Below are 27,155 nucleotides of genomic sequence, written 5' to 3' on the forward strand. Positions count from 1 at the left end.
CCGACTCCAGTGCTGGGTATACCGCCACAAGATGTCAGTGTCTCACCGACCCCAGTGCTGGGTATACCGCCACAAAATGTCAGTGTGTTACCGACCCCAGTGCTGGGTATACCGCCACAAGATGTCAGTGTCTCAACGACCCCAGTGCTGGGTATACCGCCACAAGATGTCAGTGTCTCAACGACCCCAGTGCTGGGTATACCGCCACAAGATGTCAGTGTCTCACCGACTCCAGTGCTGGGTATACCGCCACAAGATGTCAGTGTCTCACCGACCCCAGTGCTGGGTATACCGCCACAAGATGTCAGTGTCTCACCGACCCCAGTGCTGGGTATACCGCCACAAGATGTCAGTGTGTCACCGACCCCAGTGCTGGGTATACCGCCACAAAATGTCAGTGTGTCACCGACCCCAGTGCTGGGTATACCGCCACAAAATGTCAGTGTGTCACCGACCCCAGTGCTGGGTATACCGCCACAAGATGTCAGTGTGTCACCGACCCCAGTGCTGGGTATACCGCCACAAGATGTCAGTGTGTCACCGACCCCAGTGCTGGTTATACCGCCACAAGATGTCAGTGTCTCACCGACCCCAGTGCTGGGTATACCGCCACAAGATGTCAGTGTCTCATGACCCCAATGCTGGGTATACCGCCACAAGATGTCAGTGTCTCACCGACCCCAGTGCTGGGTATACCGCCACAAGATGTCAGTGTCTCACCGACCCCAGTGCTGGGTATACCGCCACAAGATGTCAGTGTCTGACCGACCCCAGTGCTGGGTATACCGCCACAAGATGTCAGTGTCTCACCGACCCCAGTGCTGGGTATACCGCCACAAGATGTCAGTGTCTGACCGACCCCAGTGCTGGGTATACCGCCACAAGATGTCAGTGTCTCACCGACCCCAGTGCTGGGTATACCGCCACAAGATGTCAGTGTCTCAAGACCCCAATGCTGGGTATACCACCACAAGATGTCAGTGTCTCATGACCCCAGTGCTGGGTATACCGCCACAAAATGTCAGTGTGTTACCGACCCCAGTGCTGGGTATACCGCCACAAAATGTCAGTGTCTCACCGACCCCAGTGCTGTGTATACCGCCACAAGATGTTAGTGTCTAACTGATCTCAGTGCTGGGTATACCGCCACAAGATGTCAGTGTCTCACCGACTCCAGTGCTGGGTATACCGCCACAAGATGTCAGTGTCTCACCGACCCCAGTGCTGGGTATACCGCCACAAAATGTCAGTGTGTTACCGACCCCAGTGCTGGGTATACCGCCACAAGATGTCAGTGTCTCAACGACCCCAGTGCTGGGTATACCGCCACAAGATGTCAGTGTCTCAACGACCCCAGTGCTGGGTATACCGCCACAAGATGTCAGTGTCTCACCGACTCCAGTGCTGGGTATACCGCCACAAGATGTCAGTGTCTCACCGACCCCAGTGCTGGGTATACCGCCACAAGATGTCAGTGTCTCACCGACCCCAGTGCTGGGTATACCGCCACAAGATGTCAGTGTGTCACCGACCCCAGTGCTGGGTATACCGCCACAAAATGTCAGTGTGTCACCGACCCCAGAGCTGGGTATACCGCCACAAAATGTCAGTGTGTCACCGACCCCAGTGCTGGGTATACCGCCACAAGATGTCAGTGTGTCACCGACCCCAGTGCTGGGTATACCGCCACAAGATGTCAGTGTGTCACCGACCCCAGTGCTGGTTATACCGCCACAAGATGTCAGTGTCTCACCGACCCCAGTGCTGGGTATACCGCCACAAGATGTCAGTGTCTCATGACCCCAATGCTGGGTATACCGCCACAAGATGTCAGTGTCTGACCGACCCCAGTGCTGGGTATACCGCCACAAGATGTCAGTGTCTCACCGACCCCAGTGCTGGGTATACCGCCACAAGATGTCAGTGTCTCACCGACCCCAGTGCTGGGTATACCGCCACAAGATGTCAGTGTCTCACCGACCCCAGTGCTGGGTATACCGGCACAAGATGTCAGTGTCTCACCGACCCCAGTTCTAGGTATACCGCCACAAGATGTCAGTGTCTCACCGACCCCAGTGCTGGGTATACCGCCACAAAATGTCAGTGTCTCACCGACCCCAGTGCTGGGTATACCGCCACAAAATGTCAGTGTTTCACCGACCCCAGTGCTGGGTATACCGCCACAAGATGTCAGTGTCTAACTGATGTCAGTGCTGGGTATACCGCCACAAGATGTCAGTGTCTGACCGACCCCAGTGCTGGGTATACCGCCACAAGATGTCAGTGTCTCAGGAACTTGTCCTGTGGCCTTGAGCATCAATTCCAGTTTGACAACGTCTCCGGCTGTTCACAAGTCGCCATAGGTCATAGAGCGAGCACTGTGCAGATATTGAATCAGCGAGGCGTGTTGGGAGATATGAGGTCACCTGCTTGCTGAGCAGAGAATGCAGCTCTGGTTGTGACTGGAGTATGAGACATCAATGTATAAGCATGTGCACACTTTGTCTGCTTGCAGTTTATTGCTGGCTGTTGTCAGCCCTTCAAGGTTCTCTCGTCAGGCTCTCCTGTCCTGAAATGGCTGATAACTGGGAGCAGTGAATGGTATTTTAATGTTTTGGGCCCCGCTGCTCTTCACCTCTTGAGCTCTTCCTCTTGTGGTTGCAGAATGCCTACGTCAACATCAATCGCATTATGTCGGTGGCCTCGCGTCTGATTGAAGCCGGACATTACGCATCGCAGCAGATCAAGCAGATCTCCACGCAGCTGGATCAGGAATGGAAGAGCTTCGCCGCCGCGCTGGACGAAAGGAGCACCATCCTCGCGATGTCCGCCGTGTTCCATCAGAAGGCTGAACAGGTGATGATGGTGGTGATAGTGGTAGTAGTTGTAGGGATAATGAAGATGGGTGATGATGACGAGGATTGTGGTGGTGATGGTGGGCCCATCAGTCTCGTCCGGTAGGGCATCTCCAGCACTATGTAATAATAGTAGCTGTCATATATTAGATTGCGAGCTTCACAGTCCAGAGTGCAGAATGACATCACCACTGCCAATATTATAAAGTACAGGCAGATATTATAGGACATTATAGGACCAATCTGTATATTGTAGGACATTACAGGACTCCTCTGTATATTGTAGGACATTACAGGACTCCTCTGTATATTACAGGACTCCTCTGTATATTATAGGACATTACAGGACTCCTCTGTATATTGTAGGACATTACAGGACTCCTCTGTATATTACAGGTCTCCTCTGTATATTATAGGACATTACAGGACTCCTCTGTATATTGTAGGACATTACAGGACTCCTCTGTATATTACAGGTCTCCTCTGTATATTATAGGACATTACAGGACTCCTCTGTATATTGTAGGACATTACAGGACTCCTCTGTATATTATAGGACATTACAGGACTCCTCTGTATATTGTAGGACATTACAGGACTCCTCTGTATATTGTAGGACATTACAGGACTCCTCTGTATATTGTAGGACATTACAGGACTCCTCTGTATATTGTAGGACATTACAGGACTCCTCTGTATATTGTAGGACATTACAGGACTCCTCTGTATATTGTAGGACATTACAGGACTCCTCTGTATATTGCAGGACATTACAGGACTCCTCTGTATATTGTAGGACATTACAGGACTCCTCTGTATATTGTAGGACATTACAGGACTCCTCTGTATATTGTAGGACATTACAGGACTCCTCTGTATATGGTCGGACATTACAGGACTCCTCTGTATATTACAGGACTCCTCTGTATATTGTAGGACATTACAGGACTCCTCTGTATATTGTAGGACATTACAGGACTCCTCTGTATATTGTAGGACATTACAGGACTACTCTGTATATTATAGGACATTGCAGGACTCCTCTGTATATTGTAGGACATTACAGGACTCCTCTGTATATTGTAGGACTTTACAGGACTCCTCTGTATATTACAGGACTCCTATGTATATTGCCGGACATTACAGGACTCCTCTGTATATTGTCGGACATTACAGGACTCCTCTGTATATTGTAGGACATTACAGGACTACTCTGTATATTGTAGGACATTACAGGACTCCTCTGTATATTGCAGGACATTACAGGACTCCTCTGTATATTGTAGGACATTACAGGACTCCTCTGTATATTGTAGGACATTTCAGGACTCCTCTGTATATTGTAGGACATTACAGGACTCCTCTGTATATTATAGGACATTACAGAACTCCTCTGTATATTATAGGACATTACAGGACTCCTCTGTATATTGTAGGACATTACAGGACTCCTCTGTATATTGTAGGACATTGCAGGACTCCTCTGTATATTGTAGGACATTACAGGACTCCTCTGTATATTGTAGGACATTACAGGACTCCTCTGTATATTGTAGGACATTGCAGGACTCCTCTGTATATTATAGGACATTACAGGACTCCTCTGTATATTGTAGGACATTACAGGACTCCTCTGTATATTGTAGGACATTGCAGGACTCCTCTGTATATTGTAGGACATTACAGGACTCCTCTGTATATTATAGGACATTACAGGACTGCTCTGTATATTATAGGACATTACAGGACTCCTCTGTATATTGTAGGACATTACAGGACTCCTCTGTATATGGTCGGACATTACAGGACTCCTCTGTATATTACAGGACTCCTCTGTATATTGTAGGACATTACAGGACTCCTCTGTATATTGTAGGACATTACAGGACTCCTCTGTATATTGTAGGACATTACAGGACTACTCTGTATATTATAGGACATTGCAGGACTCCTCTGTATATTGTAGGACATTACAGGACTCCTCTGTATATTGTAGGACTTTACAGGACTCCTCTGTATATTGTAGGACTTTACAGGACTCCTCTGTATATTGTAGGACATTACAGGACTCCTATGTATATTGCCGGACATTACAGGACTCCTCTGTATATTGTCGGACATTACAGGACTCCTCTGTATATTGTAGGACATTACAGGACTACTCTGTATATTGTAGGACATTACAGGACTCCTCTGTATATTGCAGGACATTACAGGACTCCTCTGTATATTGTAGGACATTACAGGACTCCTCTGTATATTGTAGGACATTTCAGGACTCCTCTGTATATTGTAGGACATTACAGGACTCCTCTGTATATTATAGGACATTACAGAACTCCTCTGTATATTATAGGACATTACAGGACTCCTCTGTATATTGTAGGACATTACAGGACTCCTCTGTATATTGTAGGACATTGCAGGACTCCTCTGTATATTGTAGGACATTACAGGACTCCTCTGTATATTGTAGGACATTACAGGACTCCTCTGTATATTATAGGACATTACAGGACTCCTCTGTATATTGTAGGACATTACAGGACTCCTCTGTATATTGTAGGACATTGCAGGACTCCTCTGTATATTGTAGGACATTACAGGACTCCTCTGTATATTATAGGACATTACAGGACTCCTCTGTATATTGTAGGACATTGCAGGACTCCTCTGTATATTGCAGGACTCCTCTGGATATTATATGACATTACAGGACTCCTCTGTATATTACAGGACTCCTCTGTATATTGTAGGACATTACAGGACTCCTCTGTATATTGCAGGACTCCTCTGGATATTGTAGGACATTACAGGACTCCTCTGTACATTACAGGACTCCTCTGTACATTACAGGACTCCTCTGTACATTACAGGACTCCTCTGTATATTGTCGGACATTACAGGACTCCTCTGTATATTGTAGGACATTACAGGACTCCTCTGTATATTGTCGGACATTACAGGACTCCTCTGTATATTGTAGGACATTACAGGACTCCTCTGTATATTGTAGGACATTACAGGACTCCTCTGTATATTGTAGGACATTACAGGACTCCTCTGTATATGGTTGGACATTACAGGACTCCTCTGTATATTGTCAGACATTACAGGACTCCTCTGTATATTACAGGACTCCTCTGTATATAGTCGGACATTGCAGGACTCCTCTGTATATGGTCGGACATTGCAGGACTCCTCTGTATATGGTCGGACATTACAGGACTCCTCTGTATATGGTCGGACTCCTCTGTATATGGTCGGACATGGCAGGACTCCTCTGTATATTGTCGGACATTACAGGACTCCTGTATATTATAGGACATTACAGGTCTCCTCTGTATATTTTAGGACATTACAGGACTCCTCTGTATATTTTAGGACATTACAGGACTCCTCTGTATATGGTCGGACATTACAGGACTCCTCTGTATATTACAGGACTCCTCTGTATATGGTCGGACATTACAGGACTCCTCTGTATATGGTCGGACATTACAGGACTCCTCTGTATATTACAGGACTCCTCTGTATATGGTCGGACATTACAGGACTCCTCTGTATATTACAGGACTCCTTTGTATATGGTCGGACATTACAGGACTCCTCTGTATATTGTCGGACATTGCAGGACTCCTCTGTATATTATAGGACATTACAGGACTCCTTTGTATATTGTAGGACATTACAGGACTCCTCTGTATATTGTAGGACATTACAGGACTCCTCTGTATATTATAGGACATTACAGGACTCCTCTGTATATTATAGGACATTACAGGACTCCTCTGTATATTGTAGGACATTACAGGACTCCTCTGTATATTATAGGACATTACAGGACTCCTCTGTATATTATAGGACATTACAGGACTCCTCTGTATATTATAGGACATTACAGGACTCCTCTGTATATTATAGGACATTACAGGACTCCTCTGTATATTGTAGGACATTACAGGACTCCTCTGTATATTATAGGACATTACAGGACTCCTCTGTATATTATAGGACATTACAGGACTCCTCTGTATATTGTAGGACATTACAGGACTCCTCTGTATATTGTAGGACATTGCAGGACTCCTCTGTATATTGTCGGACATTGCAGGACTCCTCTGTATAATGTAGGACATTACAGGACTCCTCTGTACATTGCAGGACTCCTCTGTATATTATAGGACATTACAGGACTCCTCTGTATATTGTAGGACATTACAGGACTGCTCTGTATATTATAGGACATTACAGGACTCCTCTGTATATTATAGGACATTACAGGACTCCTCTGTATATTGTCGGACATTGCAGGACTCCTCTGTATATTGTAGGACATTACAGGACTCCTCTGTATATTGTAGGACATTACAGGACTCCTCTGTATATTGTAGGACATTACAGGACTCCTCTGTATATTGTCGGACATTGCAGGACTCCTCTGTACATTGCAGGACTCCTCTGTATATTGTCGGACATTGCAGGACTCCTCTGTATATTACAGGACTCCTCTGTATATGGTCGGACATTGCAGGACTCCTCTGTATATTGTCGGACATTGCAGGACTCCTCTGTATATTACAGGACTCCTCTGTATATGGTCGGACATTGCAGGACTCCTCTGTATATTGTCGGACATTGCAGGACTCCTCTGTATATTACAGGACTCCTCTGTATATTGTAGGACATTGCAGGACTCCTCTGTATATTGTCGGACATTGCAGGACTCCTCTGTATATGGTCGGACATTGCAGGACTCCTCTGTATATTGTCGGACATTGCAGGACTCCTCTGTATATGGTCGGACATTGCAGGACTCCTCTGTATATTGTCGGACATTGCAGGACTCCTCTGTATATTACAGGACTCCTCTGTATATTGTAGGACATTGCAGGACTCCTCTGTATATTGTAGGACATTGCAGGACTCCTCTGTATATTGTAGGACATTGCAGGACTCCTCTGTATATTGTAGGACATTACAGGACTCCTCTGTATATTGTCGGACATTGCAGGACTCCTCTGTATATTGTAGGACATTACAGGACTCCTCTGTATATTGTAGGACATTACAGGACTCCTCTGTATATTACAGGACTCCTCTGTATATTGTCGGACATGGCAGGACTCCCCGTGATTGTGCAGCGCTCATCCATTGTTCTGCTTTTTCTTGCAGTTCCTGTCCGGTGTGGACACTTGGTGTAAGCTCTGCAATGACGGCGGGCTCCCGTCTGAGATGCAGGGACTGGAGATGGCGATTCATCATCATCAGACGCTGTACGAGGAGGTGACGCAGGCGTATGCAGAGGTAAGTCTCCCTGTGTGTATGGCCCGGCTGTCTGCAGATGTGACCTATATATCCATATAAAGTGTCACGTCTCCCAGTATGATGACCTCCTCCGGCCCCAGGGCAGAGTTCCCCTTTAACGACATTGTCTCCTTCCTTCTCCCTTGCGTTCTTACTCCTCTCCCCTTGTAGCCCCGGTGTCACTGTCAAGCTTCCTGATCTTTCCTCCTCCGCTCTCAGGTCAGTCAGGACGGGAAGGCTTTGCTGGATGTTTTGCAGCGTCCGCTCAGCCCAGGGAACTCCGAATCTCTCACGGCCACTGCCAACTACTCCAAGGCCGTGCATCAGGTTTTGGATGTCGTCCACGAGGTTCTGCATCACCAGCGGCGGTTGGAAAGTATATGGCAGCACCGTAAAGTGCGTCTGCACCAGCGGCTCCAGCTCTGCGTCTTCCAGCAGGACGTCCAACAGGTAACGTGTCAGCCAGCAGTCCAGCGCTGAGAACCAAACACCACTGTAAACGCACCCAGCACGCCGGTCCGCTTTATGCTATTTTGCGTATGTGGACAGATGGTGATGCATCACGTAACTCCAGACTGATACATTGAATTGTCCACACTGACCCATTGTAGCAAACACTTGGCCGATAAACAAGTGTTTATCCTTCTGTAGAGGTTCCCAGGTGAAATCCAGGTACGACATGGCTGCTCCGGGATCTGTGCCTCTAAGGGATTGTCTGCTTTTGTGGAAAACATGAGCCGGACCTATTGGTTTGTTACAGTGTATCAGCGCAGATGATGTGTATCAGTCAAGAGTCCAGGATGTTCATATCACAGAGTCTGCGCTGGATGCAACTGTAACAAACACTCAGCTGTGAGGGGCTGTAATCTGTAGGGGTTTTCAGCCTCTAGATGTTAACAAGAATGTTCCTTTTCACTGACAGTTAGCAGAGATCTTGACACACAGAGTAGATCAGAGAGTTATGGAAGTTTCAATCATGTGATACTGGGACAGGGGCTGATTTCTGATGATAATTGCATTTGCGGGACCCGGGATGTGTCGCTGCACGCTCTGCGTTTCGCCTGTGCACTCTCGTCCCTCGCATCTTGTCACTGACTCTTTTTCCGACCGCTGTTTCCGTTTTTTTTGCTCCTTGATTTGCATCCTGATGGAGCATAAATAATGGCCATCCTGTTTTGCCAGTCGATTGGCCGCCACTTCGCTGCCCAAGGTGACGTTGATTTTGATGAATTTTCTGTTGTTTTTAAAAAAGAAGTGTTTTTTTCCCTACATTTGTCACTTGTCCATGAAGTATTGATCCCCTCGCCCGGCCGCAGCGCTCCTGCCAGGGACGGGGTGATGGATGTCGCCTGTGTTTGTGGCGGCGTGGGCGGCTTATATACTGGGTCCCCACTGGTTGATTCCTATGGAGACCAGTGACCAGACAATGAAGAGTCACTGGGCAACAGTACACAGTTCAGCTGTGGAGAACTACAAGTCCCAGCATATCCTTCCTGCAGCAGCGTTATATGTAGCATGGGGGCAGGGAGCGCTCTGCATGTGCTTCCGCCTGTCCTGTACTCCGCTTCAATCTGAAAATGGCCGATAACAGGAGACAATAGATTGCAATTAACAGCGCAGTAAACGAAGATCCAGTAATCGGCAGGGTCCCTTTAAGGATGTGGGGGAGGGGCAGTATAGGTTTAGGGGGCATTATAGTCTGCGGCTGTCATTTCTCATAACACCCCCATTATAATACTTGGACCCTCCCATTTAGGCTAATTACCACCCCGGCGCCTGATTAGGACCCCCGGCTCATTGGGCCCATTATCAGGGGCTGCAGTAAAACACGATCAGACAATAGCGCTCCTGGGGGGGGCGGCCCCTCCATTGTGTGTGCTGCCCCCCGCCTGCTATCTGCCCCTAACAGATGCGCCACTGTCTTCGAAGATCAGAAGCAACAACATAAACCGCGGTGGCCGCAACAACCGGCGCAAATCGTAAACCTCAGCGCCTGCGACCAGCCTGTTTCCACAGCAACGGGAGAAGCGACTCCATAATCTGCGCTGTGATATAATGAGCAGAGCCACAGAAGTAAGGCGTCGATGGTCTGCAGTCGCCTCGATCTTATCCTTACTCATCTACCCAAAAACGGTCTGTGGGGGCGTCAGACGGCTTTCCCCTGAGCCCGGACAGTAGTAAATCCGCAGATTCGTTTCCCAGCTCCCCTTCTATTAGTAGTCTGTCCATGTGTCAGTCTTCACTGCAGTTCTAGCATTTTATTCATGAGCCAGGAGGCTCAGGAGGACCCAGAATAAAGTGACATTAGTGGCTAATCTGCGGTGGTGGGGTATTGGACTCCCATCATGTCCTGTGAGCAGTGGAGGATGGGGGCTGCTGACTGTGTTCTGTATCATGTCCCCCGCAGGTCCTGGACTGGATCGAAAATCACGGAGAAGCATTCCTCAGCAAACACACTGGAGTGGGCAAATCTCTCCACCGGGCGCGGGCGCTGCAGAAGAGGCACGACGACTTCGAGGAGGTCGCACAGGTAATATTATGTCCTGTAACCCCCCCCCCCCCCCTCCCCCACCAATCATACCGAGGTCTGTGGTCAGTAATGATGGGACAAGTAATGGAGTGAATGTGACAAATAAAGACTAATTACAATCTGCTATTAATGGAGACACCGGGATCTGCTCCATCTGTAATCAATACGCAGAACAGTTCTGCTCCACCAACTGCAATAATGTACTGTACAGCTCCCCCGTCACATTGTATCACTGTGTACTGTACAGCTCCCCCGTCACATTGTATCACACTGTACTGTACAGCTCCTCCGTCACATTGTATCACAGTGTAATGTACAGCTCCTCCGTCACATTGTATCACACTGTACTGTACAGCTCCCCCGTCACATTGTATCACACTGTAATGTACAGCTCCTCCGTCACATTGTATCACTGTGTACTGTACAGCTACCCCGTCACATTGTATCACACTGTACTGTACAGCTCCCCCGTCACATTGTATCACTGTGTACTGTACAGCTCCTCCGTCACATTGTATCACACTGTACTGTACAGCTCCCCCGTCACATTGTATCACACTGTACTGTACAGCTCCTCCGTCACATTGTATCACACTGTAATGTACAGCTCCTCCATCACATTGTATCACTGTGTACTGTACAGCTCCTCCGTCACATTGTATCACGCTGTACTGTACAGCTCCCCCGTCACATTGTATCACACTGTACTGTACAGCTCCCCCGTCACATTGTATCACGCTGTACTGTACAGCTCCTCCGTCACATTGTATCACACTGTACTGTACAGCTCCTCCGTCACATTGTATCACTGTGTACTGTACAGCTCCCCCGTCACATTGTATCACACTGTACTGTACAGCTCCTCCGTCACATTGTATCACTGTGTACTGTACAGCTCCTCCGTCACATTGTATCACACTGTACTGTACAGCTCCTCCGTCACATTGTATCACACTGTAATGTACAGCTTCCCCGTCACATTGTATCACACTGTAATGTACAGCTCCCCCGTCACATTGTATCACACTGTACTGTACAGCTCCTCCGTCACATTGTATCACTGTGTACTGTACAGCTCCCCCGTCACATTGTATCACACTGTACTGTACAGCTCCCCCGTCACATTGTATCACTGTGTACTGTACAGCTCCTCCGTCACATTGTATCACACTGTACTGTACAGCTCCTCCGTCACATTGTATCACTGTGTACTGTACAGCTCCTCCGTCACATTGTATCACACTGTAATGTACAGCTCCTCCGTCACATTGTATCACACTGTACTGTACAGCTCCCCCGTCACATTGTATCACACTGTACTGTACAGCTCCCCCGTCACATTGTATCACTGTGTACTGTACAGCTCCTCCGTCACATTGTATCACACTGTACTGTACAGCTCCTCCGTCACATTGTATCACTGTGTACTGTACAGCTCCTCCGTCACATTGTATCACACTGTAATGTACAGCTCCTCCGTCACATTGTATCACGCTGTAATGTACAGCTCCCCCGTCACATTGTATCACTGTGTACTGTACAGCTCCCCCGTCACATTGTATCACGCTGTAATGTACAGCTCCTCCGTCACATTGTATCACGCTGTACTGTACAGCTCCTCCGTCACATTGTATCACACTGTACTGTACAGCTCCCCCGTCACATTGTATCACACTGTACTGTACAGCTCCTCCGTCACATTGTATCACACTGTACTGTACAGCTCCTCCGTCACATTGTATCACACTGTACTGTACAGCTCCTCCGTCACATTGTATCACTGTGTACTGTACAGCTCCTCCGTCACATTGTATCACGCTGTAATGTACAGCTCCTCCGTCACATTGTATCACTGTGTACTGTACAGCTCCCCCGTCACATTGTATCACACTGTACTGTACAGCTCCCCCGTCACATTGTATCACACTGTACTGTACAGCTCCTCCGTCACATTGTATCACTGTGTACTGTACAGCTCCTCCGTCACATTGTATCACGCTGTAATGTACAGCTCCCCACATTGCGCTGTCGGGGGCTGTCGTCGCTGCTGTGAGGGATTTGCTGGTATTTTTGATTCTGTTCTGTCATTTTGAATGGCTGCATTAAGTATAATTCCTGAGATCATGGAGTGTGGAAAAACAGCGTTACTGATGTGCGGTGGGCGGCGAATTCATCATCCTGCAGAGCAACAAACACGGAATGAGAAAGAAATGGGATTAACCCTTCACTGGAAGTGCAGCTGCCTTCTGGTTCTCATTGGCGCCCAGCTCCATCTCTGTATTTTTCTGGGTTATTTGGTATCAGACGGGAGGTTTGCTTGTAGCAAACCCTCAGCTGTGGTTACTAGGTTCTCAGGCTCTGGATCAGCGCTTCTATTCACTTGCAGCAAGCAAGAATGATGAACAGACGGTCTACATTATGCAGTTCTTTTGCTGTATTTCCATTGCAGTGGATTGGGAGTCTGTGTAATGTGCGGGATACTGAGGGGTCTGCAGGTGTGAATGGCGTAGATGCGGTGTTTGCCGCCATTATCCACGATTGTATTAACTCTGCACTGTGCGGACATGATGAGATGATGATGCAGTGAATCGTGGGTGGATGCAGTAACCATAGCAACTGTTCCTAGTAACTGAGTGCCACGTGCCCACCGGCGTCGCCTCCTCCGCGTGCCATCAGGACCTAACTTTAGGTGTGTAGTAGTTGTGGTTCTGGCGGTACCGGAGGCTGGTGACAGAACGCGGTCCAGTCACAGAAGGGTTGCCCGTCGCTGGGACATGTGATCGCTGTATCGCGGCGGCAGCCAGCCCTCCCATCTTCACAGCATTGTGTTGTTACATTGTATCAGCGGCTTGTCGCTGTGTTATTCTGTATCAGTCATTGCATGAGGTTATTTCCAGGCTTTTCTTATTCCTTTGTTTCTTGATTACTTCTCATATTTTCTTCATGTAGCAGAGAAGATTTTCATTCCGTTCAGGATCAAAGAAAAGCTGATGACATAGTTCAGTAGTGCAGACCTGTGGGGTCTCTTATGTATCATCTATATAAAGCTGGATGACATAGTTCAGTAGTGCAGACCTGTGGGGTCTCTTATGTATCATCTATATAAAGCTGGTGACATAGTTCAGTAGTGCAGACCTGTGGGGTCTCTTATGTATCATCTATATAAAGCTGGATGACATAGTTCAGTAGTGCAGACCTGTGGGGTCTCTTATGTATCATCTATATAAAGCTGGATGACATAGTTCAGTAGTGCAGACCTGTGGGGTCTCTTATGTATCATCTATATAAAGCTGGTGACATAGTTCAGTAGTGCAGACCTGTGGGGTCTCTTATGTATCATATAAGCTGGATGACATAGTTCAGTAGTGCAGACCTGTGGGGTCTCTTATGTATCATCTATATAAAGCTGGGTGACATAGTTCAGTAGTGCAGACCTGTGGGGTCTCTTATGTATCATCTATATAAAGCTGGGTGACATAGTTCAGTAGTGCAGACCTGTGGGGTCTCTTATGTATCATCTATATAAAGCTGGATGACATAGTTCAGTAGTGCAGACCTGTGGGGTCTCTTATGTATCATCTATATAAAGCTGGTGACATAGTTCAGTAGTGCAGACCTGTGGGGTCTCTTATGTATCATCTATATAAAGCTGGATGACATAGTTCAGTAGTGCAGACCTGTGGGGTCTCTTATGTATCATTTAAGCTGGTGGCATAGTTCAGTAGTGCAGACCTGTGGGGTCTCTTATGTATCATCTATATAAAGCTGGTGACATAGTTCAGTAGTGCAGACCTGTGGGGTCTCTTATGTATCATCTATATAAAGCTGGTGACATAGTTCAGTAGTGCAGACCTGTGGGGTCTCTTATGTATCATATATATCATATATATAAAGCTGGGTGACATAGTTCAGTAGTGCAGACCTGTGGGGTCTCTTATGTATCATATATATCATATATATAAAGCTGGGTGACATAGTTCAGTAGTGCAGACCTGTGGGGTCTTATATGTATCATCTATATAAAGCTGGATGACATAGTTCAGTAGTGCAGACCTGTGGGGTCTCTTATGTATCATCTATATAAAGCTGGATGACATAGTTCAGTAGTGCAGACCTGTGGGGTCTCTTATGTATCATATATATCATATATATAAAGCTGGGTGACATAGTTCAGTAGTGCAGACCTGTGGGGTCTCTTATGTATCATATATATCATATATATAAAGCTGGGTGACATAGTTCAGTAGTGCAGACCTGTGGGGTCTTATATGTATCATCTATATAAAGCTGGATGACATAGTTCAGTAGTGCAGACCTGTGGGGTCTCTTATGTATCATCTATATAAAGCTGGTGACATAGTTCAGTAGTGCAGACCTGTGGGGTCTCTTATGTATCATCTATATAAAGCTGGTGACATAGTTCAGTAGTGCAGACCTGTGGGGTCTCTTATGTATCATATAAGCTGGTGGCATAGTTCAGTAGTGCAGACCTGTGGGGTCTCTTATTTATCATCTATATAAAGCTGGTGACATAGTTCAGTAGTGCAGACCTGTGGGGTCTCTTATGTATCATCTATATAAAGCTGGGTGACATAGTTCAGTAGTGCAGACCTGTGGGGTCTCTTATGTATCATCTATATAAAGCTGGATGACATAGTTCAGTAGTGCAGACCTGTGGGGTCTCTTATGTATCATCTATATAAAGCTGGGTGACATAGTTCAGTAGTGCAGACCTGTGGGGTCTCTTATGTATCATATATATATAAAGCTGGATGACATAGTTCAGTAGTGCAGACCTGTGGGGTCTCTTATGTATCATATAAGCTGGATGACATAGTTCAGTAGTGCAGACCTGTGGGGTCTCATATGTATCATCTATATAAAGCTGGGTGACATAGTTCAGTAGTGCAGACCTGTGGGGTCTCATATGTATCATCTATATAAAGCTGGGTGACATAGTTCAGTAGTGCAGACCTGTGGGGTCTTATATGTATCATCTATATAAAGCTGGGTGACATAGTTCAGTAGTGCAGACCTGTGGGGTCTCTTATGTATCATCTATATAAAGCTGGTGACATAGTTCAGTAGTGCAGACCTGTGGGGTCTCTTATGTATCATCTATATAAAGCTGGATGACATAGTTCAGTAGTGCAGACCTGTGGAGTCTCTTATGTATCATATAAGCTGGTGGCATAGTTCAGTAGTGCAGACCTGTGGGGTCTCCTGTGTATCATCTATATAAAGCTGGATGACATAGTTCAGTAGTGCAGACCTGTGGGGTCTCTTATGTATCATATATATATAAAGCTGGATGACATAGTTCAGTAGTGCAGACCTGTGGGGTCTCTTATGTATCATATAAGCTGGATGACATAGTTCAGTAGTGCAGACCTGTGGGGTCTCATATGTATCATCTATATAAAGCTGGGTGACATAGTTCAGTAGTGCAGACCTGTGGGGTCTCTTATGTATCATATAAGCTGGATGACATAGTTCAGTAGTGCAGACCTGTGGGGTCTCATATGTATCATCTATATAAAGCTGGATGACATAGTTCAGTAGTGCAGACCTGTGGGGTCTCTTATGTATCATATATATATAAAGCTGGATGACATAGTTCAGTAGTGCAGACCTGTGGGGTCTCTTATGTATCATCTATATAAAGCTGGGTGACATAGTTCAGTAGTGCAGACCTGTGGGGTCTCTTATGTATCATCTATATAAAGCTGGGTGACATAGTTCAGTAGTGCAGACCTGTGGGGTCTCTTATGTATCATATAAGCTGGTGACATAGTTCAGTAGTGCAGACCTGTGGGGTCTCTTATGTATCATATAAGCTGGATGACATAGTTCAGTAGTGCAGACCTGTGGGGTCTCATATGTATCATCTATATAAAGCTGGGTGACATAGTTCAGTAGTGCAGACCTGTGGGGTCTCATATGTATCATCTATATAAAGCTGGATGACATAGTTCAGTAGTGCAGACCTGTGGGGTCTCATATGTATCATATATATAAAGCTGGGTGACATAGTTCAGTAGTGCAGACCTGTGGGGTCTCTTATGTATCATCTATATAAAGCTGGGTGACATAGTTCAGTAGTGCAGACCTGTGGGGTCTCTTATATATCATATATATAAAGCTGGGTGACATAGTTCAGTAGTGCAGACCTGTGGGGTCTCTTATGTATCATCTATATAAAGCTGGATGACCTAGTTCAGTAGTGCAGACCTGTGGGGTCTCTTATGTATCATCTATATAAAGCTGGATGACATAGTTCAGTAGTGCAGACCTGTGGGGTCTCTTATGTATCATCTATATAAAGCTGGTGACATAGTTCAGTAGTGCAGACCTGTGGGGTCTCTTATGTATCATCTATATAAAGCTGGTGACATAGTTCAGTAGTGCAGACCTGTGGGGTCTCTTATGTATCATATATATATAAAGCTGGGTGACATAGTTCAGTAGTGCAGACCTGTGGGGTCTCTTATATATCATATATATATAAAGCTGGGTGACATAGTTCAGTAGTGCAGACCTGTGGGGTCTCTTATGTATCATCTATATAAAGCTGGTGACATAGTTCAGTAGTGCAGACCTGTGGGGTCTCTTATGTATCATCTATAATCTATATAAAGCTGGGTGACATAGTTCAGTAGTGCAGACCTGTGGGGTCTCTTATGTATCATCTATATAAAGCTGGATGACATAGTTCAGTAGTGCAGACCTGTGGGGTCTCTTATGTATCATCTATATAAAGCTGGATGACATAGTTCAGTAGTTCAGACCTGTGGGGTCTCTTATGTATCATATAAGCTGGATGACATAGTTCAGTAGTGCAGACCTGTGGGGTCTCATATGTATCATATAAGCTGGGTGACATAGTTCAGTAGTGCAGACCTGTGGGGTCTCTTATGTATCATATAAGCTGGATGACATAGTTCAGTAGTGCAGACCTGTGGGGTCTCTTATGTATCATATAAGCTGGATGACATAGTTCAGTAGTGCAGACCTGTGGGGTCTCTTATGTATCATCTATATAAAGCTGGATGACATAGTTCAGTAGTGCAGACCTGTGGGGTCTCTTATGTATCATCTATAATCTATATAAAGCTGGATGACATAGTTCAGTAGTGCAGACCTGTGGGGTCTCTTATGTATCATCTATATAAAGCTGGGTGACATAGTTCAGTAGTGCAGACCTGTGGGGTCTTATATGTATCATCTATATAAAGCTGGATGACATAGTTCAGTAGTGCAGACCTGTGGGGTCTCTTATGTATCATCTATATAAAGCTGGTGACATAGTTCAGTAGTGCAGACCTGTGGGGTCTCTTATGTATCATCTATATAAAGCTGGTGACATAGTTCAGTAGTGCAGACCTGTGGGGTCTCTTATGTATCATCTATATAAAGCTGGATGACATAGTTCAGTAGTGCAGACCTGTGGGGTCTCTTATGTATCATCTATATAAAGCTGGGTGACATAGTTCAGTAGTGCAGACCTGCGGGGTCTCTTATGTATCATCTATATAAAGCTGGGTGACATAGTTCAGTAGTGCAGACCTGTGGGGTCTCTTATGTATCATCTATATAAAGCTGGGTGACATAGTTCAGTAGTGCAGACCTGTGGGGTCTCTTATGTATCATCTATATAAAGCTGGTGACATAGTTCAGTAGTGCAGACCTGTGGGGTCTCTTATGTATCATCTATATAAAGCTGGATGACATAGTTCAGTAGTGCAGACCTGCGGGGTCTCTTATGTATCATCTATATAAAGCTGGATGACATAGTTCAGTAGTGCAGACCTGTGGGGTCTCTTATGTATCATCTATATAAAGCTGGATGACATAGTTCAGTAGTGCAGACCTGTGGGGTCTCTTATTTATCATCTATATAAAGCTGGTGACATAGTTCAGTAGTGCAGACCTGTGGGGTCTCTTATGTATCATCTATATAAAGCTGGGTGACATAGTTCAGTAGTGCAGACCTGTGGGGTCTCTTATGTATCATCTATATAAAGCTGGATGACATAGTTCAGTAGTGCAGACCTGTGGGGTCTCTTATGTATCATCTATATAAAGCTGGGTGACATAGTTCAGTAGTGCAGACCTGTGGGGTCTCTTATGTATCATATATATATAAAGCTGGATGACATAGTTCAGTAGTGCAGACCTGTGGGGTCTCATATGTATCATCTATATAAAGCTGGGTGACATAGTTCAGTAGTGCAGACCTGTGGGGTCTCTTATGTATCATCTATATAAAGCTGGATGACATAGTTCAGTAGTGCAGACCTGTGGGGTCTCTTGTGTATCATCTATATAAAGCTGGATGACATAGTTCAGTAGTGCAGACCTGTGGGGTCTCTTATGTATCATCTATATAAAGCTGGATGACATAGTTCAGTAGTGCAGACCTGTGGGGTCTCATATGTATCATCTATATAAAGCTGGATGACATAGTTCAGTAGTGCAGACCTGTGGGGTCTCTTATGTATCATATAAGCTGGATGACATAGTTCAGTAGTGCAGACCTGTGGGGTCTCTTATGTATCATCTATATAAAGCTGGATGACATAGTTCAGTAGTGCAGACCTGTGGGGTCTCTTATGTATCATATATATATATATAAAGCTGGATGACATAGTTCAGTAGTGCAGACCTGTTGGGTCTTATATGTATCATCTATATAAAGCTGGATGACATAGTTCAGTAGTGCAGACCTGTGGGGTCTCATATGTATCATCTATATAAAGCTGGGTGACATAGTTCAGTAGTGCAGACCTGTGGGGTCTCTTATGTATCATCTATATAAAGCTGGGTGACATAGTTCAGTAGTGCAGACCTGTGGGGTCTCTTATATATCATATATATATAAAGCTGGGTGACATAGTTCAGTAGTGCAGACCTGTGGGGTCTCTTATGTATCATCTATATAAAGCTGGATGACATAGTTCAGTAGTGCAGACCTGTGGGGTCTCTTATGTATCATATAAGCTGGTGGCATAGTTCAGTAGTGCAGACCTGTGGGGTCTCTTATGTATCATCTATATAAAGCTGGTGACATAGTTCAGTAGTGCAGACCTGTGGGGTCTCTTATGTATCATCTATATAAAGCTGGGTGACATAGTTCAGTAGTGCAGACCTGTGGGGTCTCATATGTATCATCTCTATAAAGCTGGATGACATAGTTCAGTAGTGCAGACCTGTGGGGTCTCTTATGTATCATCTATATAAAGCTGGTGACATAGTTCAGTAGTGCAGACCTGTGGGGTCTCTTATGTATCATCTATATAAAGCTGGATGACATAGTTCAGTAGTGCAGACCTGTGGGGTCTCTTATGTATCATATAAGATGGATGACATAGTTCAGTAGTGCAGACCTGTGGGGTCTCCTGTGTATCATCTATATAAAGCTGGATGACATAGTTCAGTAGTGCAGACCTGTGGGGTCTCTTATGTATCATATAAGCTGGTGGCATAGTTCAGTAGTGCAGACCTGTGGGGTCTCCTGTGTATCATCTATATAAAGCTGGATGACATAGTTCAGTAGTGCAGACCTGTGGGGTCTCTTATGTATCATCTATATAAAGCTGGTGACATAGTTCAGTAGTGCAGACCTGTGGGGTCTCCTGTGTATCATCTATATAAAGCTGGGTGACATAGTTCAGTAGTGCAGACCTGTGGGGTCTCTTATGTATCATCTATATAAAGCTGGTGACATAGTTCAGTAGTGCAGACCTGTGGGGTCTCTTATGTATCATCTATATAAAGCTGGATGACATAGTTCAGTAGTGCAGACCTGTGGGGTCTCTTATGTATCATATAAGATGGATGACATAGTTCAGTAGTGCAGACCTGTGGGGTCTCCTGTGTATCATCTATATAAAGCTGGATGACATAGTTCAGTAGTGCAGACCTGTGGGGTCTCTTATGTATCATATAAGCTGGTGGCATAGTTCAGTAGTGCAGACCTGTGGGGTCTCCTGTGTATCATCTATATAAAGCTGGATGACATAGTTCAGTAGTGCAGACCTGTGGGGTCTCCTGTGTATCATCTATATAAAGCTGGGTGACATAGTTCAGTAGTGCAGACCTGTGGGGTCTCATATGTATCATCTATATAAAGCTGGGTGACATAGTTCAGTAGTGCAGACCTGTGGGGTCTCTTATGTATCATCTATATAAAGCTGGGTGACATAGTTCAGTAGTGCAGACCTGTGGGGTCTCTTATGTATCATCTATATAAAGCTGGTGACATAGTTCAGTAGTGCAGACCTGTGGGGTCTCTTATGTATCATCTATATAAAGCTGGATGACATAGTTCAGTAGTGCAGACCTGTGGGGTCTCTTATGTATCATCTATATAAAGCTGGGTGACATAGTTCAGTAGTGCAGACCTGTGGGGTCTCTTATGTATCATCTATATAAAGCTGGATGACATAGTTCAGTAGTGCAGACCTGTGGGTCTCTTATGTATCATCTATATAAAGCTGGTGACATAGTTCAGTAGTGCAGACCTGTGGGGTCTCCTGTGTATCATCTATATAAAGCTGGATGACATAGTTCAGTAGTGCAGACCTGTGGGGTCTCTTGTGTATCATCTATATAAAGCTGGATGACATAGTTCAGTAGTGCAGACCTGTGGGGTCTCTTATGTATCATCTATATAAAGCTGGGTGACATAGTTCAGTAGTGCAGACCTGTGGGGTCTCTTATGTATCATCTATATAAAGCTGGATGACATAGTTCAGTAGTGCAGACCTGTGGGGTCTCATATGTATCATCTATATAAAGCTGGATGACATAGTTCAGTAGTGCAGACCTGTGGGGTCTCTTATGTATCATATAAGCTGGATGACATAGTTCAGTAGTGCAGACCTGTGGGGTCTCTTATGTATCATCTATATAAAGCTGGTGACATAGTTCAGTAGTGCAGACCTGTGGGGTCTCCTATGTATCATCTATATAAAGCTGGGTGACATAGTTCAGTAGTGCAGACCTGTGGGGATATATATAAAGCTGGATGACATAGTTCAGTAGTGCAGACCTGTGGGGTCTCCTGTGTATCATCTATATAAAGCTGGATGACATAGTTCAGTAGTGCAGACCTGTGGGGTCTCTTATGTATCATCTATATAAAGCTGGGTGACATAGTTCAGTAGTGCAGACCTGTGGGGTCTCTTATGTATCATCTATATAAAGCTGGGTGACATAGTTCAGTAGTGCAGACCTGTGGGGTCTCTTATGTATCATCTATATAAAGCTGGGTGACATAGTTCAGTAGTGCAGACCTGTGGGGTCTCTTATGTATCATCTATATAAAGCTGGGTGACATAGTTCAGTAGTGCAGACCTGTGGGGTCTCTTATGTATCATCTATATAAAGCTGGATGACATAGTTCAGTAGTGCAGACCTGTGGGGTCTCTTATGTATCATCTATATAAAGCTGGTGACATAGTTCAGTAGTGCAGACCTGTGGGGTCTCTTATGTATCATCTATAATCTATATAAAGCTGGATGACATAGTTCAGTAGTGCAGACCTGTGGGGTCTCTTATGTATCATCTATATAAAGCTGGGTGACATAGTTCAGTAGTGCAGACCTGTGGGGTCTCTTATGTATCATCTATATAAAGCTGGATGACATAGTTCAGTAGTGCAGACCTGTGGGGTCTCTTATATATCATATGAGCTGGATGACATAGTTCAGTAGTGCAGACCTGTGGGGGCTCTTATGTATCATCTATATAAAGCTGGATGACATAGTTCAGTAGTGCAGACCTGTGGGGTCTCTTATGTATCATCTATATAAAGCTGGGTGACATAGTTCAGTAGTGCAGACCTGTGGGGTCTCTTATGTATCATCTATATAAAGCTGGTGACATAGTTCAGTAGTGCAGACCTGTGGGGTCTCTTATGTATCATATATATATATATAAAGCTGGGTGACATAGTTCAGTAGTGCAGACCTGTGGGGTCTCTTATGTATCATCTCTATAAAGCTGGTGACATAGTTCAGTAGTGCAGACCTGTGGGGTCTCCTGTGTATCATCTATATAAAGCTGGATGACATAGTTCAGTAGTGCAGACCTGTGGGGTCTCTTATGTATCATCTATATAAAGCTGGGTGACATAGTTCAGTAGTGCAGACCTGTGGGGTCTCCTGTGTATCATCTATATAAAGCTGGATGACATAGTTCAGTAGTGCAGACCTGTGGGGTCTCATATGTATCATCTATATAAAGCTGGATGACATAGTTCAGTAGTGCAGACCTGTGGGGTCTCGTATGTATCATCTATATAAATCTGGATGACATAGTTCAGTAGTGCAGACCTGTGGGGTCTCTTATGTATCATCTATATAAAGCTGGATGACATAGTTCAGTAGTGCAGACCTGTGGGGTCTCTTATGTATCATATAAGCTGGATGACATAGTTCAGTAGTGCAGACCTGTGGGGTCTCTTATGTATCATCTATATAAAGCTGGATGACATAGTTCAGTAGTGCAGACCTGTGGGGTCTCATATGTATCATCTATATAAAGCTGGATGACATAGTTCAGTAGTGCAGACCTGTGGGGTCTCTTATGTATCATCTATATAAAGCTGGATGACATAGTTCAGTAGTGCAGATCTGTGGGGTCTCTTATGTATCATATAAGCTGGATGACATAGTTCAGTAGTGCAGACCTGTGGGGTCTCTTATGTATCATATAAGCTGGATGACATAGTTCAGTAGTGCAGACCTGTGGGGTCTCTTATGTATCATATAAGCTGGATGACATAGTTCAGTAGTGCAGACCTGTGGGGTCTCTTATGTATCATATAAGCTGGATGACATAGTTCAGTAGTGCAGACCTGTGGGGTCTCTTATGTATCATCTATATAAAGCTGGATGACATAGTTCAGTAGTGCAGACCTGTGGGGTCTCTTATGTATCATCTATATAAAGCTGGATGACATAGTTCAGTAGTTCAGACCTGTGGGGTCTCTTATGTATCATATAAGCTGGATGACATAGTTCAGTAGTGCAGACCTGTGGGGTCTCATATGTATCATATAAGCTGGTGACATAGTTCAGTAGTGCAGACCTGTGGGGTCTCTTATGTATCATATAAGCTGGATGACATAGTTCAGTAGTGCAGACCTGTGGGGTCTCTTATGTATCATATAAGCTGGATGACATAGTTCAGTAGTGCAGACCTGTGGGGTCTCTTATGTATCATCTATATAAAGCTGGGTGACATAGTTCAGTAGTGCAGACCTGTGGGGTCTCTTATGTATCATCTATATAAAGCTGGATGACATAGTTCAGTAGTGCAGACCTGTGGGGTCTCTTATGTATCATATAAGCTGGATGACATAGTTCAGTAGTGCAGACCTGTGGGGTCTCTTATGTATCATATAAGCTGGGTGACATAGTTCAGTAGTGCAGACCTGTGGGTCTCTTATGTATCATATAAGCTGGATGACATAGTTCAGTAGTGCAGACCTGTGGGGTCTCTTATGTATCATATAAGCTGGATGACATAGTTCAGTAGTGCAGACCTGTGGGGTCTCTTATGTATCATATAAGTTGGATGACATAGTTCAGTAGTGCAGACCTGTGGGGTCTCTTATGTATCATCTATATAAAGCTGGATGACATAGTTCAGTAGTGCAGACCTGTGGGGTCTCTTATGTATCATCTATATAAAGCTGGATGACATAGTTCAGTAGTGCAGACCTGTGGGGTCTCTTATGTATCATATAAGCTGGATGACATAGTTCAGTAGTGCAGACCTGTGGAGTCTCTTATGTATCATATAAGCTGGTGACATAGTTCAGTGGTGCAGACCTGTGGGGTCTCTTATGTATCATATAAGCTGGGTGACATAGTTCAGTAGTGCAGACCTGTGGGGTCTCATATGTATCATCTCTATAAAGCTGGTGACATAGTTCAGTAGTTCAGATCTGTGGGGTCTCTTATGTATGATCTATATAAAGCTGGGTGACATAGTTCAGTAGTGCAGACCTGCGGGGTCTCTTATGTATCATATATATAAAGCTGGATGACATAGTTCAGTAGTGCAGACCTGAGGGGTCTCTTATGTATCATCTGTATAAAGCTGGTGACATAGTTCAGTAGTGCAGACCTGTGGGGTCTCTTATGTATCATATAAGCTGGTGACATAGTTCAGTAGTGCAGACCTGTGGGGTCTCTTATGTATCATATAAGCTGGGTGACATAGTTCAGTAGTGCAGACCTGTGGGGTCTCTTATGTATCATATAAGCTGGATGACATAGTTCAGTAGTGCAGACCTGTGGGGTCTCTTATGTATCATCTATATAAAGCTGGATGACATAGTTCAGTAGTGCAGACCTGTGGGGTCTCTTATGTATCATATAAGCTGGATGACATAGTTCAGTAGTGCAGACCTGTGGGGTCTCTTATGTATCATCTATATAAAGCTGGATGACATAGTTCAGTAGTGCAGACCTGTGGGGTCTCTTATGTATCATCTATATAAAGCTGGGTGACATAGTTCAGTAGTGCAGACCTGTGGGGTCTCTTATGTATCATCTATATAAAGCTGGATGACATAGTTCAGTAGTGCAGACCTGTGGGGTCTCTTATGTATCATATAAGCTGGATGACATAGTTCAGTAGTGCAGACCTGTGGGGTCTCTTATGTATCATCTATATAAAGCTGGATGACATAGTTCAGTAGTGCAGACCTGTGGGGTCTCTTATGTATCATATAAGCTGGATGACATAGTTCAGTAGTGCAGACCTGTGGGGTCTCTTATGTATCATCTATATAAAGCTGGATGACATAGTTCAGTAGTGCAGACCTGTGGGGTCTCTTATGTATCATATAAGCTGGATGACATAGTTCAGTAGTGCAGACCTGTGGGGTCTCTTATGTATCATATAAGTTGGATGACATAGTTCAGTAGTGCAGACCTGTGGGGTCTCTTATGTATCATCTATATAAAGCTGGATGACATAGTTCAGTAGTGCAGACCTGTGGGGTCTCTTATGTATCATCTATATAAAGCTGGATGACATAGTTCAGTAGTGCAGACCTGTGGGGTCTCTTATGTATCATATAAGCTGGATGACATAGTTCAGTAGTGCAGACCTGTGGAGTCTCTTATGTATCATATAAGCTGGTGACATAGTTCAGTGGTGCAGACCTGTGGGGTCTCTTATGTATCATATAAGCTGGGTGACATAGTTCAGTAGTGCAGACCTGTGGGGTCTCATATGTATCATCTCTATAAAGCTGGTGACATAGTTCAGTAGTTCAGATCTGTGGGGTCTCTTATGTATGATCTATATAAAGCTGGGTGACATAGTTCAGTAGTGCAGACCTGCGGGGTCTCTTATGTATCATATATATAAAGCTGGATGACATAGTTCAGTAGTGCAGACCTGAGGGGTCTCTTATGTATCATCTGTATAAAGCTGGTGACATAGTTCAGTAGTGCAGACCTGTGGGGTCTCTTATGTATCATATAAGCTGGTGACATAGTTCAGTAGTGCAGACCTGTGGGGTCTCTTATGTATCATATAAGCTGGGTGACATAGTTCAGTAGTGCAGACCTGTGGGGTCTCTTATGTATCATATAAGCTGGATGACATAGTTCAGTAGTGCAGACCTGTGGGGTCTCTTATGTATCATCTATATAAAGCTGGATGACATAGTTCAGTAGTGCAGACCTGTGGGGTCTCTTATGTATCATATAAGCTGGATGACATAGTTCAGTAGTGCAGACCTGTGGGGTCTCTTATGTATCATCTATATAAAGCTGGATGACATAGTTCAGTAGTGCAGACCTGTGGGGTCTCTTATGTATCATCTATATAAAGCTGGGTGACATAGTTCAGTAGTGCAGACCTGTGGGGTCTCTTATGTATCATCTATATAAAGCTGGATGACATAGTTCAGTAGTGCAGACCTGTGGGGTCTCTTATGTATCATATAAGCTGGATGACATAGTTCAGTAGTGCAGACCTGTGGGGTCTCTTATGTATCATCTATATAAAGCTGGATGACATAGTTCAGTAGTGCAGACCTGTGGGGTCTCTTATGTATCATATAAGCTGGATGACATAGTTCAGTAGTGCAGACCTGTGGGGTCTCTTATGTATCATCTATATAAAGCTGGATGACATAGTTCAGTAGTGCAGACCTGTGGGGTCTCTTATGTATCATCTATATAAAGCTGGGTGACATAGTTCAGTAGTGCAGACCTGTGGGGTCTCTTATGTATCATCTATATAAAGCTGGATGACATAGTTCAGTAGTGCAGACCTGTGGGGTCTCTTATGTATCATATAAGCTGGATGACATAGTTCAGTAGTGCAGACCTGTGGGGCGCTATACTGCATTGCGGGTGCAGCTTCAGGTGACTCCATATTGGCCCCGTGAAACACGAGTCCGATCGCTGCGCCCCATTAATCTCTGGCG

General features: G+C 44.9%; 1 protein-coding gene across 6 annotated transcripts in view; it reads left to right on the plus strand.

Moving 5' to 3' along the window:
• Positions 1 to 27,155, plus strand: part of KALRN (kalirin RhoGEF kinase) — a 270,877-nt gene that overhangs the window by 85,608 nt on the left and 158,114 nt on the right. For all 6 annotated transcript variants that reach the window (XM_040439928.1, XM_040439929.1, XM_040439930.1 and 3 more), the window contains exons 7-10: positions 2,665 to 2,856; positions 8,031 to 8,162; positions 8,382 to 8,612; positions 10,570 to 10,692. In XM_040439928.1, the coding sequence (XP_040295862.1) occupies positions 2,665 to 2,856; positions 8,031 to 8,162; positions 8,382 to 8,612; positions 10,570 to 10,692 (678 nt within the window). The remainder of the gene's footprint in view (positions 1 to 2,664; positions 2,857 to 8,030; positions 8,163 to 8,381; positions 8,613 to 10,569; positions 10,693 to 27,155) is intronic.

This window comes from Bufo bufo, chromosome 7, assembly GCF_905171765.1.
Source record: "Bufo bufo chromosome 7, aBufBuf1.1, whole genome shotgun sequence".
NCBI classification, from domain to species: Eukaryota; Metazoa; Chordata; class Amphibia; order Anura; family Bufonidae; genus Bufo; species Bufo bufo.